This window comes from Salminus brasiliensis, chromosome 16, assembly GCF_030463535.1.
Source record: "Salminus brasiliensis chromosome 16, fSalBra1.hap2, whole genome shotgun sequence".
NCBI classification, from domain to species: domain Eukaryota; kingdom Metazoa; phylum Chordata; class Actinopteri; order Characiformes; family Bryconidae; genus Salminus; species Salminus brasiliensis.
In genome coordinates this window covers 20,027,282-20,047,470 of record NC_132893.1, presented here as the reverse complement: position 1 = coordinate 20,047,470, position 20,189 = coordinate 20,027,282, and the positions used below count along the sequence as shown (strand labels likewise).

General features: G+C 41.7%; 1 protein-coding gene across 1 annotated transcript in view; it reads right to left on the bottom strand.

Annotated features, from left to right (window-relative positions):
- grik1a (glutamate receptor, ionotropic, kainate 1a) overlaps window positions 1-15,627 on the bottom strand; it is a 62,638-nt gene extending 47,011 nt beyond the window's left edge. The window contains exon 1 of the mRNA XM_072658127.1: window positions 15,155-15,627. Within this exon, the coding sequence (XP_072514228.1) occupies window positions 15,155-15,272 (118 nt within the window). The 5' untranslated portion in view covers window positions 15,273-15,627. The remainder of the gene's footprint in view (window positions 1-15,154) is intronic.
- Window positions 15,628-20,189: the final 4,562 nt, after the last annotated feature.

Below are 20,189 nucleotides of genomic sequence, written 5' to 3'. Positions count from 1 at the left end.
GCTCTTTGGAGATTCCGTCCTTCGTGTCAGCACCGCAGGGGGACGGTTTAGCTCAGCTTCAATGGCAGATGGGATTTGAGAATCCAAATTATTTCAGTAACATCAGGAGAGCACATTCAATTTAGGATAAAGCCTTTGGACTAATACAAGCAAAAACAAGTACGATTCCAGGCAAGAAACCTGAAGATGAAACATATTCAGAAGCCAGGACAAACTTTTTGTTCTCTAGTAATATGTTTATCAAATAGATGGGGCATAATAAGCTTCCTTTAAGGGCCAGACAACAATGCTTTGACAAAAAAATAACCGTCCTCTAAAGATAAGCGTTCATTAAAAGTCATTACATTTGTCTAGATTACAAATAGCTCTTAAACCCTATTCAGACGGGATTCATTTACATTGGGTACTGGGGTAGTTCTCTCTTTCACAGGGGGATCTGACAATTCTGGATACACATCTCTGTGTTTCAAAGCAGCTGATCAGCAAGCTGTTGGAAAAAGGTCCTTACTGAGTAATTATACCAGCTTTAAGTTTAAGCAGGTTGCACTTTCACTCATTCTTCCTGGAAGGTTGTTTAGGTTTAGTTGTATGACTTTGACTTTGACTTGTCTTTAGTTGAAACTTAGTTTAGTTGTATGACTTTGACTTGTATGACTTTGTCTTTAGTTGTATGACTTTGGCAGGTTGCACTTTCACTCATTCTTCCTAGAAGGTTGTTTAGGTTTAGTTGTAGGACTTTGACTTGCCCACTGTAGAACATTGACCTTTTGTTGTTCAACTACTGCTGTGTTGCTTTTGGCCTTGTGCTTGGGATCATTCTCCTGCTAAAAGGCTGAAGTGTCCCTCAAGCTTTTCAGCAGACTTAGCCAGTATCTTCCTATATTCTGCACCATCCATCCTTCAATTGTAAAGAGAAGTTCACACTAAGCTGAAGCATCCCCACAACATTACGCTACCACCCCCCTGCAATACTGCTGGGAATGGGCATTGTTAGGTTTGCGCTACACATAGTGTTTAGAATTTCATCTAAAAATGCAAACTTTTGTCTCTTCTAACCAGACAAAAAATGTATCCGACATTTTAGCTGGGTCAGTCTGATACTTATTTGTGATTTGAGTAACAGCTATTTGTAACCATCTTCCCATACAGGACTATAGCACCTATTATATAGCCTATGCCAATAAACATTGTAGCTCCTTCAAAGCGCGTGTTGGTCTCTCTGAGGCTCTCTCAGAAGTCCCCTTCTTGCTCTGATGCTGAGATTTAAGGGATGAACTTGGGATGTGCTCTCACTGGGATATCCAAACACTTGGATATTATTTTGCTGTCTTGTGCATGTTTTAACTACATCTCTAATTTGCTTAGAATACCCCTTGGCTCTTCATTTACACAGCTTTCCTTCAGATCCACAGTTTGACCAGTGGTACTTAGATGGACTTTTATCCAAAAAATGATTTACAGGTTGTAAGCCAATTGTGTCCTAATGGGCCAATCTCTTTCATAATTGTAAACTTGGAGCTTACACACTACAGTCATTGAAAACTTAGGTAGGTAAAGAGCCTAGAGATTGGGGGCCGATCCAGGTATTTTTACTGGATCGAGTATCTGCTTTCAAGGTTCTGATCCACTTACGATCCTTAAGTTTGCTGTAGCAGTGTCATCTAGCGTCCTCTAGGTGCCATTAATAGACATGATCCTTAGCTGCTGCAGACGAACGTAAGGTTATTTAAGGTGGAACGGAAAGTTCGGGGAAAGAGGAAAACTTTAACTTAGAGCTACGAGAGAGCAGCAGGTAAAGAGTGTGTTAGGTGCTCTATTTTCTGCCGTTTTTGTCTGCGCTGCCAAAAACCGGCCAGTTTGTTGGGTTCTTCCCATCCTGTCTTTACTACTGGTTACAGGAGTTCCGCCTGGTGGAAATGCTCTTTCCTACCAGCAAGAGAACCACACTCACACTCCGTTCTAAACCAGCTCTGAACGACGCATTCAGAACTGAGGGTGAGGCTAATGCTAATGCACACACACTTAGTGATCTGACTGCAGAGCTGAAAAGGAACTGGGACCTAAATGGTCAGGTAGGTCAGTCAGAGTGGAGTGTCGGGAGTGAAGAGTTTAAAACAGTTTAAAAAGTGGCTCCAAACAAAGTAGAGTTGTTGCTGTTTACCAGCGTGGATTAGTATAGCTTACCCAAATTGTGGGGCTGTATTATTCACAGAAACACTAGGATTGGATCAGCCGATAGTCAGCAATCAGAGGTTGGGATCGGATCGGGGGGTTAAAAACCTTGATTGGGACATCCCTAGTAAAAACCATTATCTCTTGAAACTAATTATGGTCAGTCTTTCAAAATAAAATATGGCATCAAATATCAAAATATCCAAATGTGTGATCTTTGAGGGGGTTGAATCAAGGCACTGTATTCAGTTCAGTGGTGCATATCACTACATATTTCAGTTGATGCCACGCTGCTGCACACAGTTAAACAAACCAATTTACACAAGATTGGTGCATAAAATTCAAAGCAAGCAAAAATATTAGCCTTTTCAGCCCAACAATTTATTATTATGCAAATTTCCCAATTCCAATCAACCGGGGTATAGCTATGATACTATGATGAAAGGACTTCTCTAAATGTGCACTGCAGAAGCAATGACTGAGACAAAACAGTGACACCCTTCAGTTCTAAAACACTCAAGTCTCTGTATTTCACACACACCAATCATAATGACATGCTGTAAACACACAGGGACTGTATCATCAAAAAAAGTGCCTTGCTTCTTTTGTCCAAATCTACTCATGATGACTGCAAACAAAAGCAAACACGACAGACTGAGCATAGCACAGCAGCGCTGTCTTTTTCTACGCAGACAGAAGAAACAAGCTGCTTTTACAATGTGTCTTCACTTACACGTTCTCGCCTCCACGAGATCAAACCCTCTGATTTTCCCTACAGGGATGACTCCATATACATGGTTGTTCTTTTCCAGTTTTTTGCATCATTCTATTGAGGACAGCGGGTAACATATGCATCATCATAAAATGCAGAACAACTCACTGCAGCCCAGCTGTTATATGCTGGTAGGCTGGTATTGGCTAAATCCCTCTGATAATATTTAGTAGGTTTAATACATGCCTTTCAATTCAAAACTTAAAATTAAGTAGAAGCATCATTCCTCTTTTAATATTATTGCTTCCTCTTTACCTCAAATTAAGAGCAAGACTAGGGAATAAGCCCTTCATTCCACCAGAAACGCTCGAAACCAGTGAGGCATAAACTCCACAAGACCACAAGGTGTTGGCAGCTGATCATTTATTTAATATAAGTTGCGAGGTGGGGCCTCCATGCTACAGACATTTTGTCCAGCACATTCCACAGATGCTGAATCAGACTAACATCTGGAGAACTTTGTAATCTACATCATGTTCCTTAAACCATTCCTGGACCATTTTTGCAGTGTGGCAGGACACAGTGTACTGCTGAAAGAGGCTACTGCCATTAGGGAATACTACTGGAATAAAGAGTGTACTTGGTTTGCAACAATGTTTGGGCAGGTGGTACGTGTCAAAATAACATCCACATGGATGACTGTACCTTGGGTTGCCCAGTAGAACATTGCCTCACAATGCCCAAAGCATCACACTGATTGTACTTGCTTGCCCTCCTCCCATAGTGCATTAACTTCTTCTCCAGGCAAGCAAAACAAACAAACACACACACCTGGCCATCCACATGATGTAAAAGAGAATGTGATTCATCAGACCAGGCCACCACCTTTCATAGCTCCATGGTCCCGTTCTGATTCTCACATGTCGCTCTGACCTATCTGCAGCATAGCCAGCATAACCGTTTTTAGCAGTTTTCAGCTACAGTAGCTTGTCTGTGGGATCGGACCAGACGGGCTAGCTTTCACCCCCCGCACATATCAGTGAGCCTTTGGCACCCATGACCCTGTCGATGGTTCACCAGTTGTTCACCCACACTTTTAGTAGGTACTGACCACTGCATACTCACAAGACCATGCATTTGGAAGATGTTCTGACTCTGGCCCATGTCTGTTTTATTTGCTGCATATATATACATATCTATATACATATATATATATATCATCATTTGACAGAAACCACTGTAATGAGATAATCAATTTATTATTATTGTTATTTACTGTTAGAGTATTAACCGTTTACCGTTATTGTCATGACTAGCTTGTGGCTAGTGCATTTTTACAAAATACTGTACTTTTGTCATGTTGAATGTTAAAAAAATGTAAAATGTAAATTTGAACAAATTAACAGAAGACAATTGTTTGTTTTCTACATTTCCCCTGTATTAGAAAGTGTCTAGAATTAAAACACCACTGTATCACATTACATAAGATTATACATTTGGTCAGATTTTACACTTTTGTAGTGTTTTAAAAATGTTTTATTAATAAACAATAATAATGCTACATTTTGTGTTTATCGCTTTTCTTGAACACAAAGTTGCTGCCTAAAATACATGAACAAACAATAGCAGACAAGCAAATGTGAACACACCAAGAAACTGAAGAAGCAAAGGGGCAAAGAGAAAAATTAGCAGTGCAAATTAGAATGCAAATAAGAGAGCAGAGATGGGGAACACTGTAAAGAGAGAATGCATGAGTGGCTGTGGGAGGGAAAGTCAAAGAGAAAAAAGCACTGAATAAAAAGGTGGGTTCTGAGTTGGGTTTAAAAAACACCAAAACAGAGGTGAGAACAAGGACACTATGCAGGAGTGAGTTGCATGGTTTAGGACAGTAAAAGCCCTGCCACTGACTAAAGATGGCGACACTATGCAAACCAGCAGCAGACTTAACTGTACGGCAGTAAGGATGGCATAGTTCAGCTATGTAAGGAGTGGCAATCCGTGGATGGCTTTGGATGGGGCGTTAGGAGCAGTAACCTTTAATAGAACAGGTAACCAGTTCAGTTCAAGAAGAACAGAAGCTCTAAAAACACAGTACCATCGTTTGGCCTGTATCATTTTTGCATGTATTTCTAGAATAGCAATTACTGTATAACTATACTGGCAACTTGAGTATTCGGGTTCTTGAGTCACAGATTGGATAACTTCTTTAATAAAAAGAAAAAAATGTAAAAGTAATTAAAAGTTAATAGTGGAGTCCATCATTTTGAGGTTGACTTTCTTTGAACGTCTTTTTTACACTTAGCCTGAGTCGATATGAGACTCCCACACCTCACACTAATAGAACTCTGCTCTCCATTGGCACACCAGAGTGATGTCGCTGCAGATGTGTGGCCATGCTCGATGAGTTGCATTATGGCTCCCATCACACAATGTTTACAAACATGCTTCGTTCTCGTGACAGACAACTGCTAAGTCTGCATGTTTTCACTGCAGCTTTGCATCCAGATTGAGGAAATTATCAATGTAAGTAACTGCCGTAGTACAACTGCATTCCACACTGTTAAACAAAGGCACTTAATCCACAGTTTACATGCACACCGAACCGTGGGGGGATCCATACGGATTATCAGTGATCCGTTACAGCACTTCTGAGTATGTGTTTTGTGTTCAGTGTGTATTTGAATCTACCTTGGACTAAGACACATTCCAAGCGTGACTACATTAGCAAAACAGGAAGCAAATCGTTTGCATAGATGGAACAAAAGGCTTTTGTGACACTGCTGGGATTTCTGCACAGTTAAGACTGGTGCAGGAAAATTGTGCCTGGTTTTACTTTTGCGTACTTTCTCATAATGCTGCACATTCAACATATTTTGTGGGCTTACAGCTGTTTTTTAATGATTGCGCTGTGGAACACATGCTGATGCAAGGTCTAAACAGATAATATATGTAGCCGAGTTTCCAGCCAAAGGTTTAGCAAATTGTAAGTGCTTTGTGGTAAAAATTTTGCTAATTCGTGAACACGGCTAGATTCGCTCAACACCTGAAGCCCAGACCGTGAAGGGATTCAAACATTTATAAGCTGTCATTAGGACAGATTTGACAGCTCTCTTTCAGCTGTACATGGCTGTAGATTAGAGACAGCAGACAGAACAGTGGGCCATTTACAGAGGGCAGAAACCACTTTTCCACTTCACTTTTACCACTTACTCATTCACAAAACCGGTTTCCATCACCATTTGTTGCATTTCTCCTTTATTGAACACCAACGCATTCGCCTCATCCAAGCTTAAAACACTTTTTTTTCCAGTTTATTTTTTTACCTTTTCCATTTAGTTTTTTTTTTAAATTTGTCAAAAAAATTTTTTGCATGGAAAATAAATTGAGATATTTTTAATACAATCTTCTGCAATCATTTGGGTGTCCCTACAAATTTCACAATTTGTAGCTGATCAAACATAAAAACATACTGTATATTTTAAGCAAATCCTAAAGCATTTACTCGTTCACACCAAAAAAAAAAGAAAAGAATCATTAATGTGATCAAATTTTGCAAACACTTTATGCATTAGCTAAAGTTCTTTCAGTTCATGTTGTTTTTTTGCAGAGGGCCTCTTGTTCAGAGGATTGTCTTGCACAACTAGTGTAAGGTCTAGTTTAAGGTCAAATGGACTGTTTAGTTCAGAGGACTGTGAGTGCCATTCCAAAAGCTTTAGTACGTGTCTCTACAGGTAATTCATGGTCAATCTGAGCAGCTATCCTCTTTTCAGCTTCAGCCTTTTTCACAAATGGCTTGACATTTGCATCCAGGAACCAATCTTTACATCCACCTGCAAATATTGCTAATGCCACTTATGGCAACACAAACCGAAAGCATTATAGACCCACCCTCATGATTCACAGTTGGAAAGGTGTTATTCCTGTTATTATCAGGAATAAAGGCAATTCCTTTGCTGGTTGTGACCAAAGACTTCATCAATCTTCAGTACTCAACTGGGTTTTTTAGATGTTCTGTAGCATACTTCAAAGGCTGTGTTTTGACTCTTCCATTAGGATTTTCTAATCAAGATCTGAGACCTTATCAAAAGTTATCGGAGCCCTTGCAATGCTTAGGGTGCCCAAACCTTTGAACAAACCACATTGATGATTTAGATTTAGATAGATTAACTAAGCATTAGGATTTGCTGAAAATATTAGGTCCTATGTTTGATTAGATACACAGGCTACGTATCAAGTTCAAAACAACAACATCATGTAATTTGGCCAATAGTTGCTAAACATTTGTATAAGACTATTAATCTATTTCTTGTTAAACATGTTGCCTCTTATTTCATGATTGTAAAGCATCTTCAGGCCCGGGACAGGCATTATATAAATAGAAATGACAACAAGAACAACAAAATGAAGTAAAAATCATATCTAACAATTCTGCTGACTGACAAACATTCCATTAAACTGTACATGCTCACTTCCAGCATTTACGACTATTAGCTTTTCTGGTTTTCTGTTAATTCTCTGTAGTGTACTGCTTCAAATACGTCCGTCAAGATGCATGGGGCTATGAAGCTTAAGCACATTCCGCCAGCTTGCATATGGCTGAGAGCATAAACACATACCCAAACACACACTCTTTGAACACACTTTAAAAAGATGCATGAGCACGATGAAACGGCTGAGGAACTTCTTACGTTCAGCATGCACATTCAGGCTTCAATAAATTGTGCTGATGGCCGTGGAGCAGCGGCATTTCACACCCCACATCACGCATCCGAGGGCACGCGCGGCCACATCTAACAGGATTAATTCCCCCAGACGGCCTGTGCGTTTCCGCCAGCGCCACACATTTCTCCCCCAGGCCACACAGTGAGGCTCAACACCTCAACATACAAACTCGCAGAGCTGCACATTCTCATGTTCTACTCTAGGTTATGTGTTATCGTTTTAACACTGACCTTTAAGCAGTGCTGGGCAACGTACCATCTACACTGTAACTAACAGTATACCATCTACACCAGTACTGGTGTCACACCATGATACTGATTTTCAAAAATGGTACTGATATGGATAATAAGCGTAATATTTATCATTTTAGTTTCTTTGTTGTCATGCTGTTTTTATTTCTCACTGTTTTTATGTCTGTGTTTCTGTGTTGTACACTTTTAACAGTTGTATGCAAAAGTCTTGGCAACCCTGGCCAAATGACATTTTGCTGTATAATGTGTCTGCAATTTGGATTATCAAACAAACTCCAGCAATCACTGTATTAAATATAGGATAGTTATTTAAAACCTACAGGTGCATTTTGTCTGTATGTCAAAATGTTTCCAGAAATATTGTGCATTGTGTAAATGTCATTAAACATTAAAGTAAAATAGTTTTACCATGTTACCTGCCCCTAAGAGACAGAGAATTAGTTACACTCTGAAACTAACATCAACCGACAACTGACTGAAGAAGTTTTTCATCTGCCAATTGACTCCTAATGACTCCTAATAAATTAAGGCCCAATGAGTTAATTAAGTTTGAAACTTTACTGGAAGGGTGTTATAAATTCATAATTCTTCAAATATAAAGCATCATTAACTTTATATAGTAATAGTAACATTACTTTGCATTCATACTTGCAGGAAAAGGATATTTTTAAAATAGTTTGCTGCAGAGGTTTTGTTTTTCCCACCAGTTCAGTCTTTCGGGGTGATTATTTTAAAACAACAATATACATGTTATGTAGAAAAAAAAAATTATATTCCCTTTACAGTTTACAGTGCTGTGAAAGCTTCACTTTGGTGAAACAGAACAAAACAATCCACTCAAAATAATAAGGGCTGTTCAATACGAAAATCTAAGTATTCATTTATACCTTTTTCCTATTTAAAAATCAATAAAAGAGATGTTGCATATGATGAAAGGTTGCAGACTATTGCAGCATGTATTTTCGTTCAAAATAAGCTTACAGCCTATTTTTTTCAGTTAAACATTAGATTTAGTTCTTTAGCAAGATCAAACGTCAAAATCTGAATTATATTTAGATGCAAAGAATGAAGTGGGAGAACTGACAGATATTTGCGGCATCAGCTGCTGTATTTTTCATTACATTGAAATAAATTTAAGATGTAAACAATAAATAATCAAACTAAACACTTCTTATTTAGATTCTGAATGTTTTCATTCCCAGCAGATGTGTCCGTGCTCTCTTGTCTTATGACGGGCCAAGCTGAGATATACATAACATATATTTTGAGTTAGTGTTTGAATTATAACATATCTATTTTAAATTGGAAAATGCTCACCTATAGCAGCTTACCCATTTCAAATGCTTTGCTGTATCTGATGTTGAATGGTTAGTGAATTCTTGCATTTAAGTTTGTTATTCTCTTTTAAAAGTTCAAAATGCCTCCATACTTTAGACCCTGAATCATTGTTATTTGGTACAAATTGCCAGCGAACCACCAGAGCAGGTTGTTAGTGCAGATTCTCTTTTAGCAAGTGCACCAGATAGTTCTCTAGAATACAAAATATATTTCCCATTATTTATAATTCTTCGTTAAAATGTAATCCTTGTGCATTTTTAAGCTTTCATCTATTTTACAAAAAAGAAAACCTTTCTCGACTGCTTGACTTGAATCTCAGTCGACTGACGGGTCTCTGACTGATGATTCGACCTGTGAACTTTCAGGGGGCAGCCCTACAACATAAGCTCTTCACATCACATTTGCAATTCATTTTAGCATCGATATGATTATACTATGATATATTTATGATATACTATAAAATATTTACAACATATTTTGATGTTCAATGTTAGCAGTATCTCTCAACACTGCCCATGAGAATACCATTAATACAATACAAGTAAAGGTGTATTTTAAATTCCCAACAGTTGTATCTAATGACTCCAAATAGATGAACTGTCTGAGAGGTGTTTGTTTGGTTTGTGTTGCAAAAAGAAAGAAAGCTTTTTGTGTGAACGTAAACAAACTTTTACATTTAAGAATTTTGCTTTTCATGATGGTGAAGAGAGAGCACAGAAAGTCTCGAGAGTACTTTGCTTGTTCAGAAAGCATCTGCGGCCGTTAACTCAGTGAAGGATAACATCCAACAAATTATCCATGAAATGGAAGTATTACAAATATTACTGCCATGCTGCCATCCTTGCTCACTGGAGGCAAAAGGCAGAAATATGACATTTATATGTAAACATTTGTGGAAATAGATTCTAATAATACGATCTGTGTTAGCCTGAGGTACAGGCATCTGAGATATTAATGGAAATGGCAGACGAGGGTACAGGCGATATTTGTAAGTCTGTTCTTTCAGCATTTATGTACTCTGATTATATAAATAATGCATTTTGGTTTTCCCCCTTTTTCAGCACGTAGCTAATTGGACTCCATAAAGTAACCTTGAAGAATGAAAATCTAAATGATGAGCACATTTTGGAGATCAAGGGCACAGCTTGGTTAAAGAGGAGACACATATTACCAACATGAGAAGGTCTTAACTTACCTCTATATGTGATACAGCAAAGCTGGATCAGAGTCAGCCCTTTGACAGATGTACTGTGGCTCTAGAGGCAGAGTTTGCTTTGGGCTACTTGATGGAGTATTAAGGTATAATGTGGCAGGTTATTGGTTTCAGCACTGCTCTGAACACAGACAAGTGTCAGCACAACGGTCTGGAAATCACAAAATCTAGTGTCACAGTTCTTGACTGCAACAGTGCTCCTGTTGCTGTTAATTATGATTCATTTTGCTAAATGTTAAAATATGACAATTTCTATATAAGACATAGTAATAAATGATAAGTATTTACTTAGGAACACTAGCTTGTCATTCTGCCAGTCTAGACTGTCACATACACATGGTTCTATAATAAGTTAGAGGCCATAAAGGAGAGCTACTAAAATCTGAGTGTGCTTGTGAAACTTTTATTATGCGTTATTTGTTATATTAAATGAATCAATGTCTATCCTCCATGTGACAGACTACCAACATCTCAGGTCTATATTTCATTACAAAATACTGCATTGAATCACTGGTTTGCAAAATCAAACTAAAATACTCCTCGAATCATCACTGTTAAGCCTAGGATTCACACTCCAGAGCCTTTCCATTACTGATACGACAAGACAGACAATTAGACAATATGCTTCAAGCTAATGGTGTTTTATTTAGCACAGCTGTAAAGAGGCGCTCTCTTGCTTTCTCTTGTGATTTAGTAATGGATACGTGTGCAATGAGAATACTAAGCATAGTAAGACATGAGTGTAATTTAATCAACTTGTGGCTAGCCGAACTGTGTAGTGTTCACACGTTCCTAAAACTATGCACATCATTTCAAATCTATACACTCACTGTGCATTTATTATTTATTAGGAAACCTGCAGATATAGTCATTTATCTGCCAATCATGTGGCAGCAGTGCAATGCATTAAATCATGTATACATTACAATCCATCAGCTTCGGGTAATGTTCGCATCATCCATGAGAATGGGGAAAAATGTGATCTCCCTGATTTTTGGTGCTAGATGGCTTGTTTTGATTATTTCCAGACCTGCTCATCAAAACAGTCTCTAGACTTTTTTAGAATGGTGCAATCCGGTGAGTGGCAGTTCTGCAGATGGAAACCTCTTGCCCATGAGGGAGGTTCAAACGTACAGAGAGGCTACAGTAACTTCGCTAACCACTCTGTACAACTGTGGTGAGCAGAAAAGCGACTCAGATTGCTTAACATGTCAAACCTTGAGGCAGAAGCGCAAAAGACTATTTCGAGTTACACATCTGTCAGCCAAGAACAGAAAGCTGAGGACGCAGTGGGCTGCAGTGGGCACAGGCTCAACAAAATTGGACAGTTAAAGACCGGAAAAGTCTGGTATGACCTGAATCTCAAAGGCACACAGACGGAAAGGCCAGAATTTGGCACCAACATGACCCAACCTGCTGGTTAAGGTGTTGTAGTGGTGTGTGGAATTCTTTCTTGTCACACTTTGGGCCTTTTAATACCAATCGATCATTGCACCAATGCCACAGATTATTTGGGTTTTGTTGCTGATCACGTGCATCCCTTTATGGCCACAATTTACTCATCTTCTAACTTCTACTTCCAGTATGACAACAGTTGACAACATAACAGGCAGTTCAGCGTTACCCAGTGGTCTTCCCAGTCACCAGATTTACATCCCATAGAACCTGTTGGATGTGGTATAACAGGAGATTTAATGCATGAGCAATCATGTCAACATGGACCAGAAACTCAAAAAAACATTTCCAATATCCTGTGGAATCCATGCTACAATGAATTATAGCTGTTTTGAGAGCAAATGAAGTTAATTTTATAGTAGTTATAGTATCCCCTATAAAGGTGTACTCTTTCTGGGGCCTTGACTGACTCCATACATTTACATGGTATTACTATGCATAGCCAAAGAAATGCATACACTATTATGGCCCTGATGAAAAAGGTATTCAATTCAGCTTGATATGTCAAATGACTTTAAGGAAACTGTCATTCAAGACAAACAGAATTAGTACAGACATGTTTTAAAGCATCCAACAAAGACAAAAACTTGTTTTCAAAATTAAACACATTGCATCTCTTCCATTATATCTCTAATCTATTTTTCATACGGGCGTATACGAATTTGACTGACTCAGAGGTACCACGACAGGGGTACACCTTCATCTAAATGACAAACGGCAATGTCTTCCAGAGGACAGAACATCTATAAGTCCTCAATACGCTCAGTCGAGAGTCAAGTGTTATGAAAAATGTTCTTTGCATACCGTGAACAACACGAGTTGCTTCTGTGTGTGAGAAGGGAAAACGTATAAAATCAATGTGTTATTAGTTCACGGCTTGTAGTGAAAACCTCTCAGAAGACATCCTGAATTCTTAAAAACCGCAAGAACTAAATGGACAAGACAGTTTTACAAAAAAGACTAAAGTATTAGTTAGGTTGTGGTGAGTCAACTGCTGAGTCATCTTAGTCACAGTTGAAGTGAATCGAAACCTTCAGTCTGTCTAAAAGGTGGCGTGCTACCATAAGCGCGAGGACACAGCTGGGGCAAATCTAGGCCGCACAAGTAATGTGCCGGCCTCTCTGTTTTGAAAGAAGTCCAGTCTTTTGGAGAGTAGGGTCAAATCAAGCCTTGGCTGGGAACGAGGATTAATGTAGGTTGTTAAAACTGCTTTAGGGATTTACCGACTGGCAGGACGGTGGAGGCGGGCACTGATGGTCATCAGCCACTGTACTGGCAAGGTCTTTTCTCAAACACAAGCACAAGCAGACAGAGCATTAATGGATTGCCAAAGTATGTTGTGAGTTTATACACAGTGACAACAAAGATGATGTAAGTTTTAAACAGAAATGAGATCCATGTCTTTCATTGGAGTAAAAAAAAGTATTCTATGAAAGTGAACAGCAGCTCTGGCTCTAGCTCACAGAAGAGGCAAGGATTTCTCTGGTATTGTGGCCAAACTAGGATTTAACGGCACCACAAACATGGCAGAAAGTCTCTAAAGCAGAGCTTGTGTTGAAATGTTTTGTGCTACAATTGCAAAAGGCGGGATCTTTTTTGTGATCACCACACTAGACTATTAAGAAAAGGTTTCATGGGACAGTCCTACCAAGGACCCACCTTACCTCAGCTGCAGAGCACTGTCAGAAACGGCTGAATGGGGTTGTGTTTGTGTTCTGAACTCACTGAGGTTTAAGTGCGTCCTGGGTGAGTTTACACTTACACTTTTTGTGGCTTGGCCTTATCCAGATATAATTCTGGAGCTGCCACCAACCCCTCACCATGAGCTGCCACCACTCCTCGTCATGAGCTGCCCCAACCCCTCGCTATGAGTTGCCACCACTCCTCACCATGAGCTGCCACCAACCCCTCACCATGAGTTGCCACAGCCCCTCACCATGAGCTGCCCTAAACCCTCAATCATGAGTTGCCACAACCCCTCACCATGAGCTGCCACCACTCCTCGTCATGAGCTGCCCCAACCCCTTGCTATGAGTTGCCACCAATCCTCGCCATTAGCTGCCACCAACCCCTCACCATGAGCTGCCCTAACCCCTTACCATGAGCTGCCACAACCCCTCACCATGAGCTGCCACCAACCCCTCACCATGAGCTGCCCTAAACCCTCAATCATGAGTTGCCACCAACCCCTCACCATGAGCTGCCACCAACCCCTCACCATGAGTTGCCACAACCCCTCACCATGAGCTGCCCATAACCCTCAATCATGAGCTGCCACCAACCCCTCACCATGAGCTGCCACCAACCCCTCAACCATGAGCTGCCACCAACCCCTCACCATGAGCTGCCACCAACCCCTCACCATGAGCTGCCACCAACCCCTCACCATGAGTTGCCACAACCCCTCAACCATGAGCTGCCACCACTCCTCGTCATGAGCTGCCCCAACCCCTTGCTATGAGTTGCCACCACTCCTCGCCATTAGCTGCCACCTACCCCTCACCATGAGTTGCCACAGCCCCTCACCATGAGCTGCCCTAAACCCTCAATCATGAGTTGCCACCAACCCCTCACCATGACCTGCCACCAACCCCTCACCATGAGTTGCCACAACCCCTCAACCATGAACTGCCACCACTCCTCATCATGAGCTGCCCCAACCCCTCGCTATGAGTTGCCACCACTCCTCGCCATGAGCTGCCACCAACCCCTCGCTATGAGTTGCCACCAACCCCTCACCATGAGCTGCCACAACCCCTCACCATGAGCTGCCACCACTCCTCGTCATGAGCTGCCACCAACCCCTCACCATGAGCTGCCCTAAACCCTCAATCATGAGCTGCCACAACCCCTCACCATGAACTGCCACCACTCCTCATCATGAGCTGCCCCAACCCCTCACCATGAGCTGCCACAACCCCTCACCATGAGCTGCCACCACTCCTCACACTTTTGTGTTTTTCTCTACTTAAAAACACCTGGTTCAACACACGAGGAGGTCGTTAATGAGCTAGATAGGAGTCAGGGGGATGTGTGTGTGTGTGTGTGTGTGTGTGTGTGTGTGTGTGAGAGAGAGAGAGTGAGAGAGAGAGAGAGAGAGAGAGAGAGAGAGAGAGAGAGAGATGAGGGAAAGCGCTATAATGTGCAGAATGTGAGAAGTTCCTACTGGGACTTGGCTAGTGATAGCTAGCTAGACAGTTGGCTAGAAAGAAAGACAGGGTGGTCATTTGGCCACCGAGTCGAACCCAGAGGCTTCTTTCTCCAAAGTCTCAAACGATGGAGGAAACTCACCGATTCTGAGAACCTGCTGGTCACTGAGGTACAACTTTGACATCACGAAGAAAAGCAGAGGAAACAGCCTCTTTCGCCTCTCCATGGCTCCGTAATCGAGATCCGTGGTAAACTTCATCTCACAGACGCCGAGTAGAGCCGTTAAGCGCGAACCCCAAACACCTCCTCCACTTCCCGCCCTTTTCTCCGCGCCTCGCGCGCGTAATGGGATACATCATTTCCAGCCCGCTCGTCAGACGCTACCGTTACAGAGGTAGAAAGCCCTTCATTGCTGGTCTTCCTCAGGGAGAAACCCACCACCGACCCCCTTTAGAGCTCATCGCTGGCGCGCTCGAGCTACTTGTGGCGCCGAGCGCGCGCGCGCAGGAGTGGAGAGCGTGCGCCCCAGTCAGAGGATTAGAGCGAATTATTTATTTATTTATTTTTTATTTTTTTTAATCTCTCTCTCTCTCACACACACACACACACACACAGAGAGATTCGTTCCCCACTTTTTTTTTTTTTTTTTTTTTTTTTTTTAAAGCCTGACCATCGATTGCATCATTTCTGACAGTATTCTTCGTCTGGACTTCAAACAGCTCCATCCATGGCCGATAACGAGAGGTCACACACCTGCAGCTCCGACTAAACGACCCTCACTGTAAGACACCTGCAGGTCAGGCTGAAGGAGGGAATCAGGGGAGCGCAGGTTTGACCGGAGGTGAGGGAACAGCACAGCTCAGGTGAGCCCAGCAGCAGCTCTCCACAAACGCCCGGAGGAAGCCAGGCTGAGTCGAAAGAGGCGCCTTTTACCGCGTTGGGGAAAGAGCGCCATCTGCTGAACAAGACCTACACTAAACGAGTCCTGTTTCTCTCGTTTAAATGAACCCTGAAACTGAACATTTAACCCTGACATTGAACTACCCCCCTCCCAAAATAAACTAATTAATTAATTAATTAATTAATTAATTAATTGATTGATTGATTGATTGATTGATTAATTAATCAAAATTTAAAACATACTCAATCAATACAGAAGCTAGGCCTCACCTCATGAAAAGGTGCACGTATTTGTCACTGTACAGTGTGGACTGTACAGCGAAATGTGTCTTCCGCATTTAACCCATCTGGTAGTGAACACACACTCACACACACACATGTGTTAGGGGCAGTGAGTACACACACACACCCAGAGCGGTGGGCAGCCAACTCCAGCGCCCGGGGAGCAGAGAGGGTAAAGGGCCTTGCTCAAGGGCCCAACAGTGGCAGCTTGCCGAGCCCGGGAATCGAACCCACAACTCTGTTATCGATAACCCGGCGCTCTAACCGCTGAGCCACCACTGCCCACATGAAGTGATGTATGGGGAGAAAGAAGCATCGACTGTCAAAGGAAGACAGAGCTGGGTGTTTAGAAACTGAGCATTTCCGGATGAGGAGAAGGTCCACTACGGTCCCTAACTGCGCACCAGAAAGGTGGACCTACAAGGGACCAGGGAGCATATAGCTACTAAGCTTGGCCTTGGGCTGCACAGTCTATAGAGTCATCTGTAGCTCAGGTCAAGGCAGCCAGCTTCACCCATTACAAAATGCAGTTATAGCACCTTCATCTACGCTGTGAACCTCAGATTTATTGGGTGTACTGGTCTTACTTTGTCTTCTCTATTAGCAACATTAGCAACCTGTCAGGTTCAGCGGATATCTCCTAATGTGTTACTGCAGGAGCAGTATGTCTTAAGGCATTTAGCCGGCGTTCTTTTTCAGAGCGACTCAGAAAACACCCTCAGCTAGTTTGTATAGACTAGGATCCAATAGACACCTCTAAGCTTAGATGCTACTAAACACACAAGTCAGTCTGGAGACCATGATACTCAACATACACTACACTTCACCCAAGTACTCTTCTGTGGATCTTGAACTGATGGTGGGTCAAGCTGAGCTCTTGGTGCAGATCGGCTTGTGACCATCGCCATCAAGTACTGAGGACCTGGTCCATTCTTGGCTTTGAAGGCCAGGGTCAGGGTTTCGAATCTGACGCAATCAGAGAATGCAGCAGTGGAGTCGACCTTACATGGCTGAACTCACTGAAACACTAAAGAGTCTGCAGCAATTGCAGGAGCCTGATGGCACACACAGGAAGACCAGCCTGAAGGGAGTTGCAATAGTCAAGTCTTGAAAAACCTGTGTGGCCTCTATAGAGAGGAAGGGTCGAATTCTCTGGATGTTGTAAAGGAAAAATCTGCATGATCGAGTCACCCATCAGATCATCCATGACTATACCAAGGCTTTGTGCTTCTGCAGATGAGTTCCAGGAATGTACAGCAGCTCGGCCTTGCTGGGGTTAAGTTTGAGGGGATGAGCTGCCATCCAAGATGAGACATCAGCGAAATGCATCTCATGCTGAGAGTCATTTCCACCAGCCAGTAATAACTGTATATGAGAACACACACATCAAACTGGCCCAGCAATGGATTATAAGAATAAACCAACAAGCAATGTTTTTTTATTTATGTATTTATTTATTTTATTTTGTATTATTTTAATTGGACTAATTGCTTCCTCTGGCCTATTTGGTTAGCTACTGTATCTAGGTTAGCTGAGTAGCTAAGCTGGTATCTACTGCTAGCCAACTACAATAAAATGTTACACAGACATCATTATACAAATTGACAAATATAAAATGGGCTTACAAAAATGTCTTGTTTATATTATTATTTTTACTTTTAATAACAAACAAACACACACACACACACACACACACTGACTAGTTGTATTTGACTGTAAACAGTAAAAATGTCTATACTTTATGCAAGTGTATTTACCGATTTCTGTCAGTCGTGTCCCTGCGCTGCTGCCCGAAGACATTTTAACTGACTTCTTCATGTGCTGTTTATTATTGCTGATAATGAACCCTATGCAAGAGTCAGTAACCCGGGCACTGGCCGACCCAAAACATCCCAGCATCCTGGAGATAACGCAGGAAAATATCCCGACAGGCTCAGTCCAGCATTTGGACTGAACAAATAAATCACATTCTAAGGTCCTGACATTTTCAGCATTGCTGAGGCAGTAACTAATGAATTAATGACCAAATGATATTGTTATGGCCTCCCTTTAGGTGCTTATATGACTCCCAGACTATTTGGGATGCTAAGAAACAACGGACCAAGCAGGAAAAGCTAAACTCTGAGAGAACAGGAACGCATATGATAGTCTCGGAGCATTGCTAGTACCAACAGATACCAGTGATGGTTTGGGCAGGCCAAAGAGATCCGAAAGTGGGAAAGCAAAGGAAGTAAAGGAAGGTTACCAGTCGTGGCACATCTGGAATGCTGTGCAAACCACAAATATCGCAGCAGTACAGACCAACAGCAGCGTTTCAGCAATACCTTTGACAATCATGAGGATAACTCCAAAATGCCAAAGTAAACAATAATGCCAGGACTTCAGAATGTGAATGTCAAGTCTAATAAGAAATGAATTACTATTATAAGAGATGCTTTTGGTGCTTATTAACAGATTTGATGGAGCTGACCAGTATAATCCTGCTGATGGAGAAGAAAAGGAGGCAAAGTAACCAGCAATATCAGATGTTTATATTACAGACGAATGTGGGCTCATTATTTGACAAGCAACGGGTCACTTGTGCCCTTTTATTGAAGGTTTGATGTTTTACTGCTTATTAAATCGGTAAAGAACCTTTCAGGAGATCAGGTGAATATCAGGTGAAGGTTCGTTAGACCTGTAAAAGGTTCCTCGCACTCTGAAACCAAAAGTGGTTCCTCTGTGGCATTGTTTAAAGAACCACCTTGAAGCACCATGATTTTTGAAAGTGTAAGGACATCATTCTATTTGGTAAACCTTGTGTGAAGCCGCTGAAATCTTATTAAGTATAATATATGTGAAAACCCATTACTCATAAATAAGTACTTTTACTTAATTGTACTTATTAAAGTACATGATACACTCATGATAGAACTAACTCTGTCTCTTTACCTTCTCCGGGTTAATGGTCACCCAGCCCGACCTGCTGGAAGATTGCCCGCTGAGGTCCGCCTCTACCTGCGTCAGACCAGCTGCCACCTACCAGCAGACCCTGTCCCCACCACCACCCATGCCAGACCAGCGGCACACCCTCCTACCACTGCTATCTGTCTGATGACCATGTTGAAACCTGGGTGGACTCTTGGATGTCTGCCACACTATTAACTAATCATTACTCTTACCATCACTGCCATGACTATGTTTGTTAAGTTCTACTACACCATGATTATTATATTATGATTATGATCAGAGCAGTTCAACACTATAGATGGTTTGGTAACTGTTATCAATAATTTATAAATAGTTCTGACCAGAGGAGGATGGTCTTGGTTCCTCCCAAGGTTTCTTCCTCCAGCTCTGAGGGAGTTTTTCTTGCTACTGTCGCTGTTGGCTGCTCGCTGTGGGTCTTTGATCCTTCATGTCTTCTTAAGTTATTTTTCTTTTTTTCTGTATTTTACTAAGTACTAATTATGTAAAGCTGCTTTGTGACAACAACAGTTGTAAAAAGCACCATACAAATAAATTTGACTTGACTTGACTTGATAGCTGCATCACCACACTCCTGTCGAGCTGAGCACATTTATAAATGTAATGAAGAGCACACGCACTGGCACTGTGTGGTTTGCTCTAGGCTGTAGTAGAGCTAGGAGGATAGCAAATAAGGTCACAACCATGACCTTTGGTTGACGGTAATCCAGCCTGGGCCACACCTTCCTGTCCTTGTTTCTGACCTATTTAAAATCTTCTGTAATGAGGGGAATAAACACAAATCTAATCAAAAAACCTTTAGGACGGGACATGGCCGAACACCTGGCCCTCATACACCTGTAAAATAATCATGAGATAAAATCAGGCTGCAGGAATCACAGGCAGTGAGGGATGTGCTACTAAAGAGGAGATTGTGCAGTTAACCCTGTGACACTTTTGGCAGGAGCAGGGAGCCCTGGGGTCCACCTGCGGATGAAGCCGCTGTGTCATGGGTGTACTGTCCCCTGTGTGAGGAGTGGTTCCACCG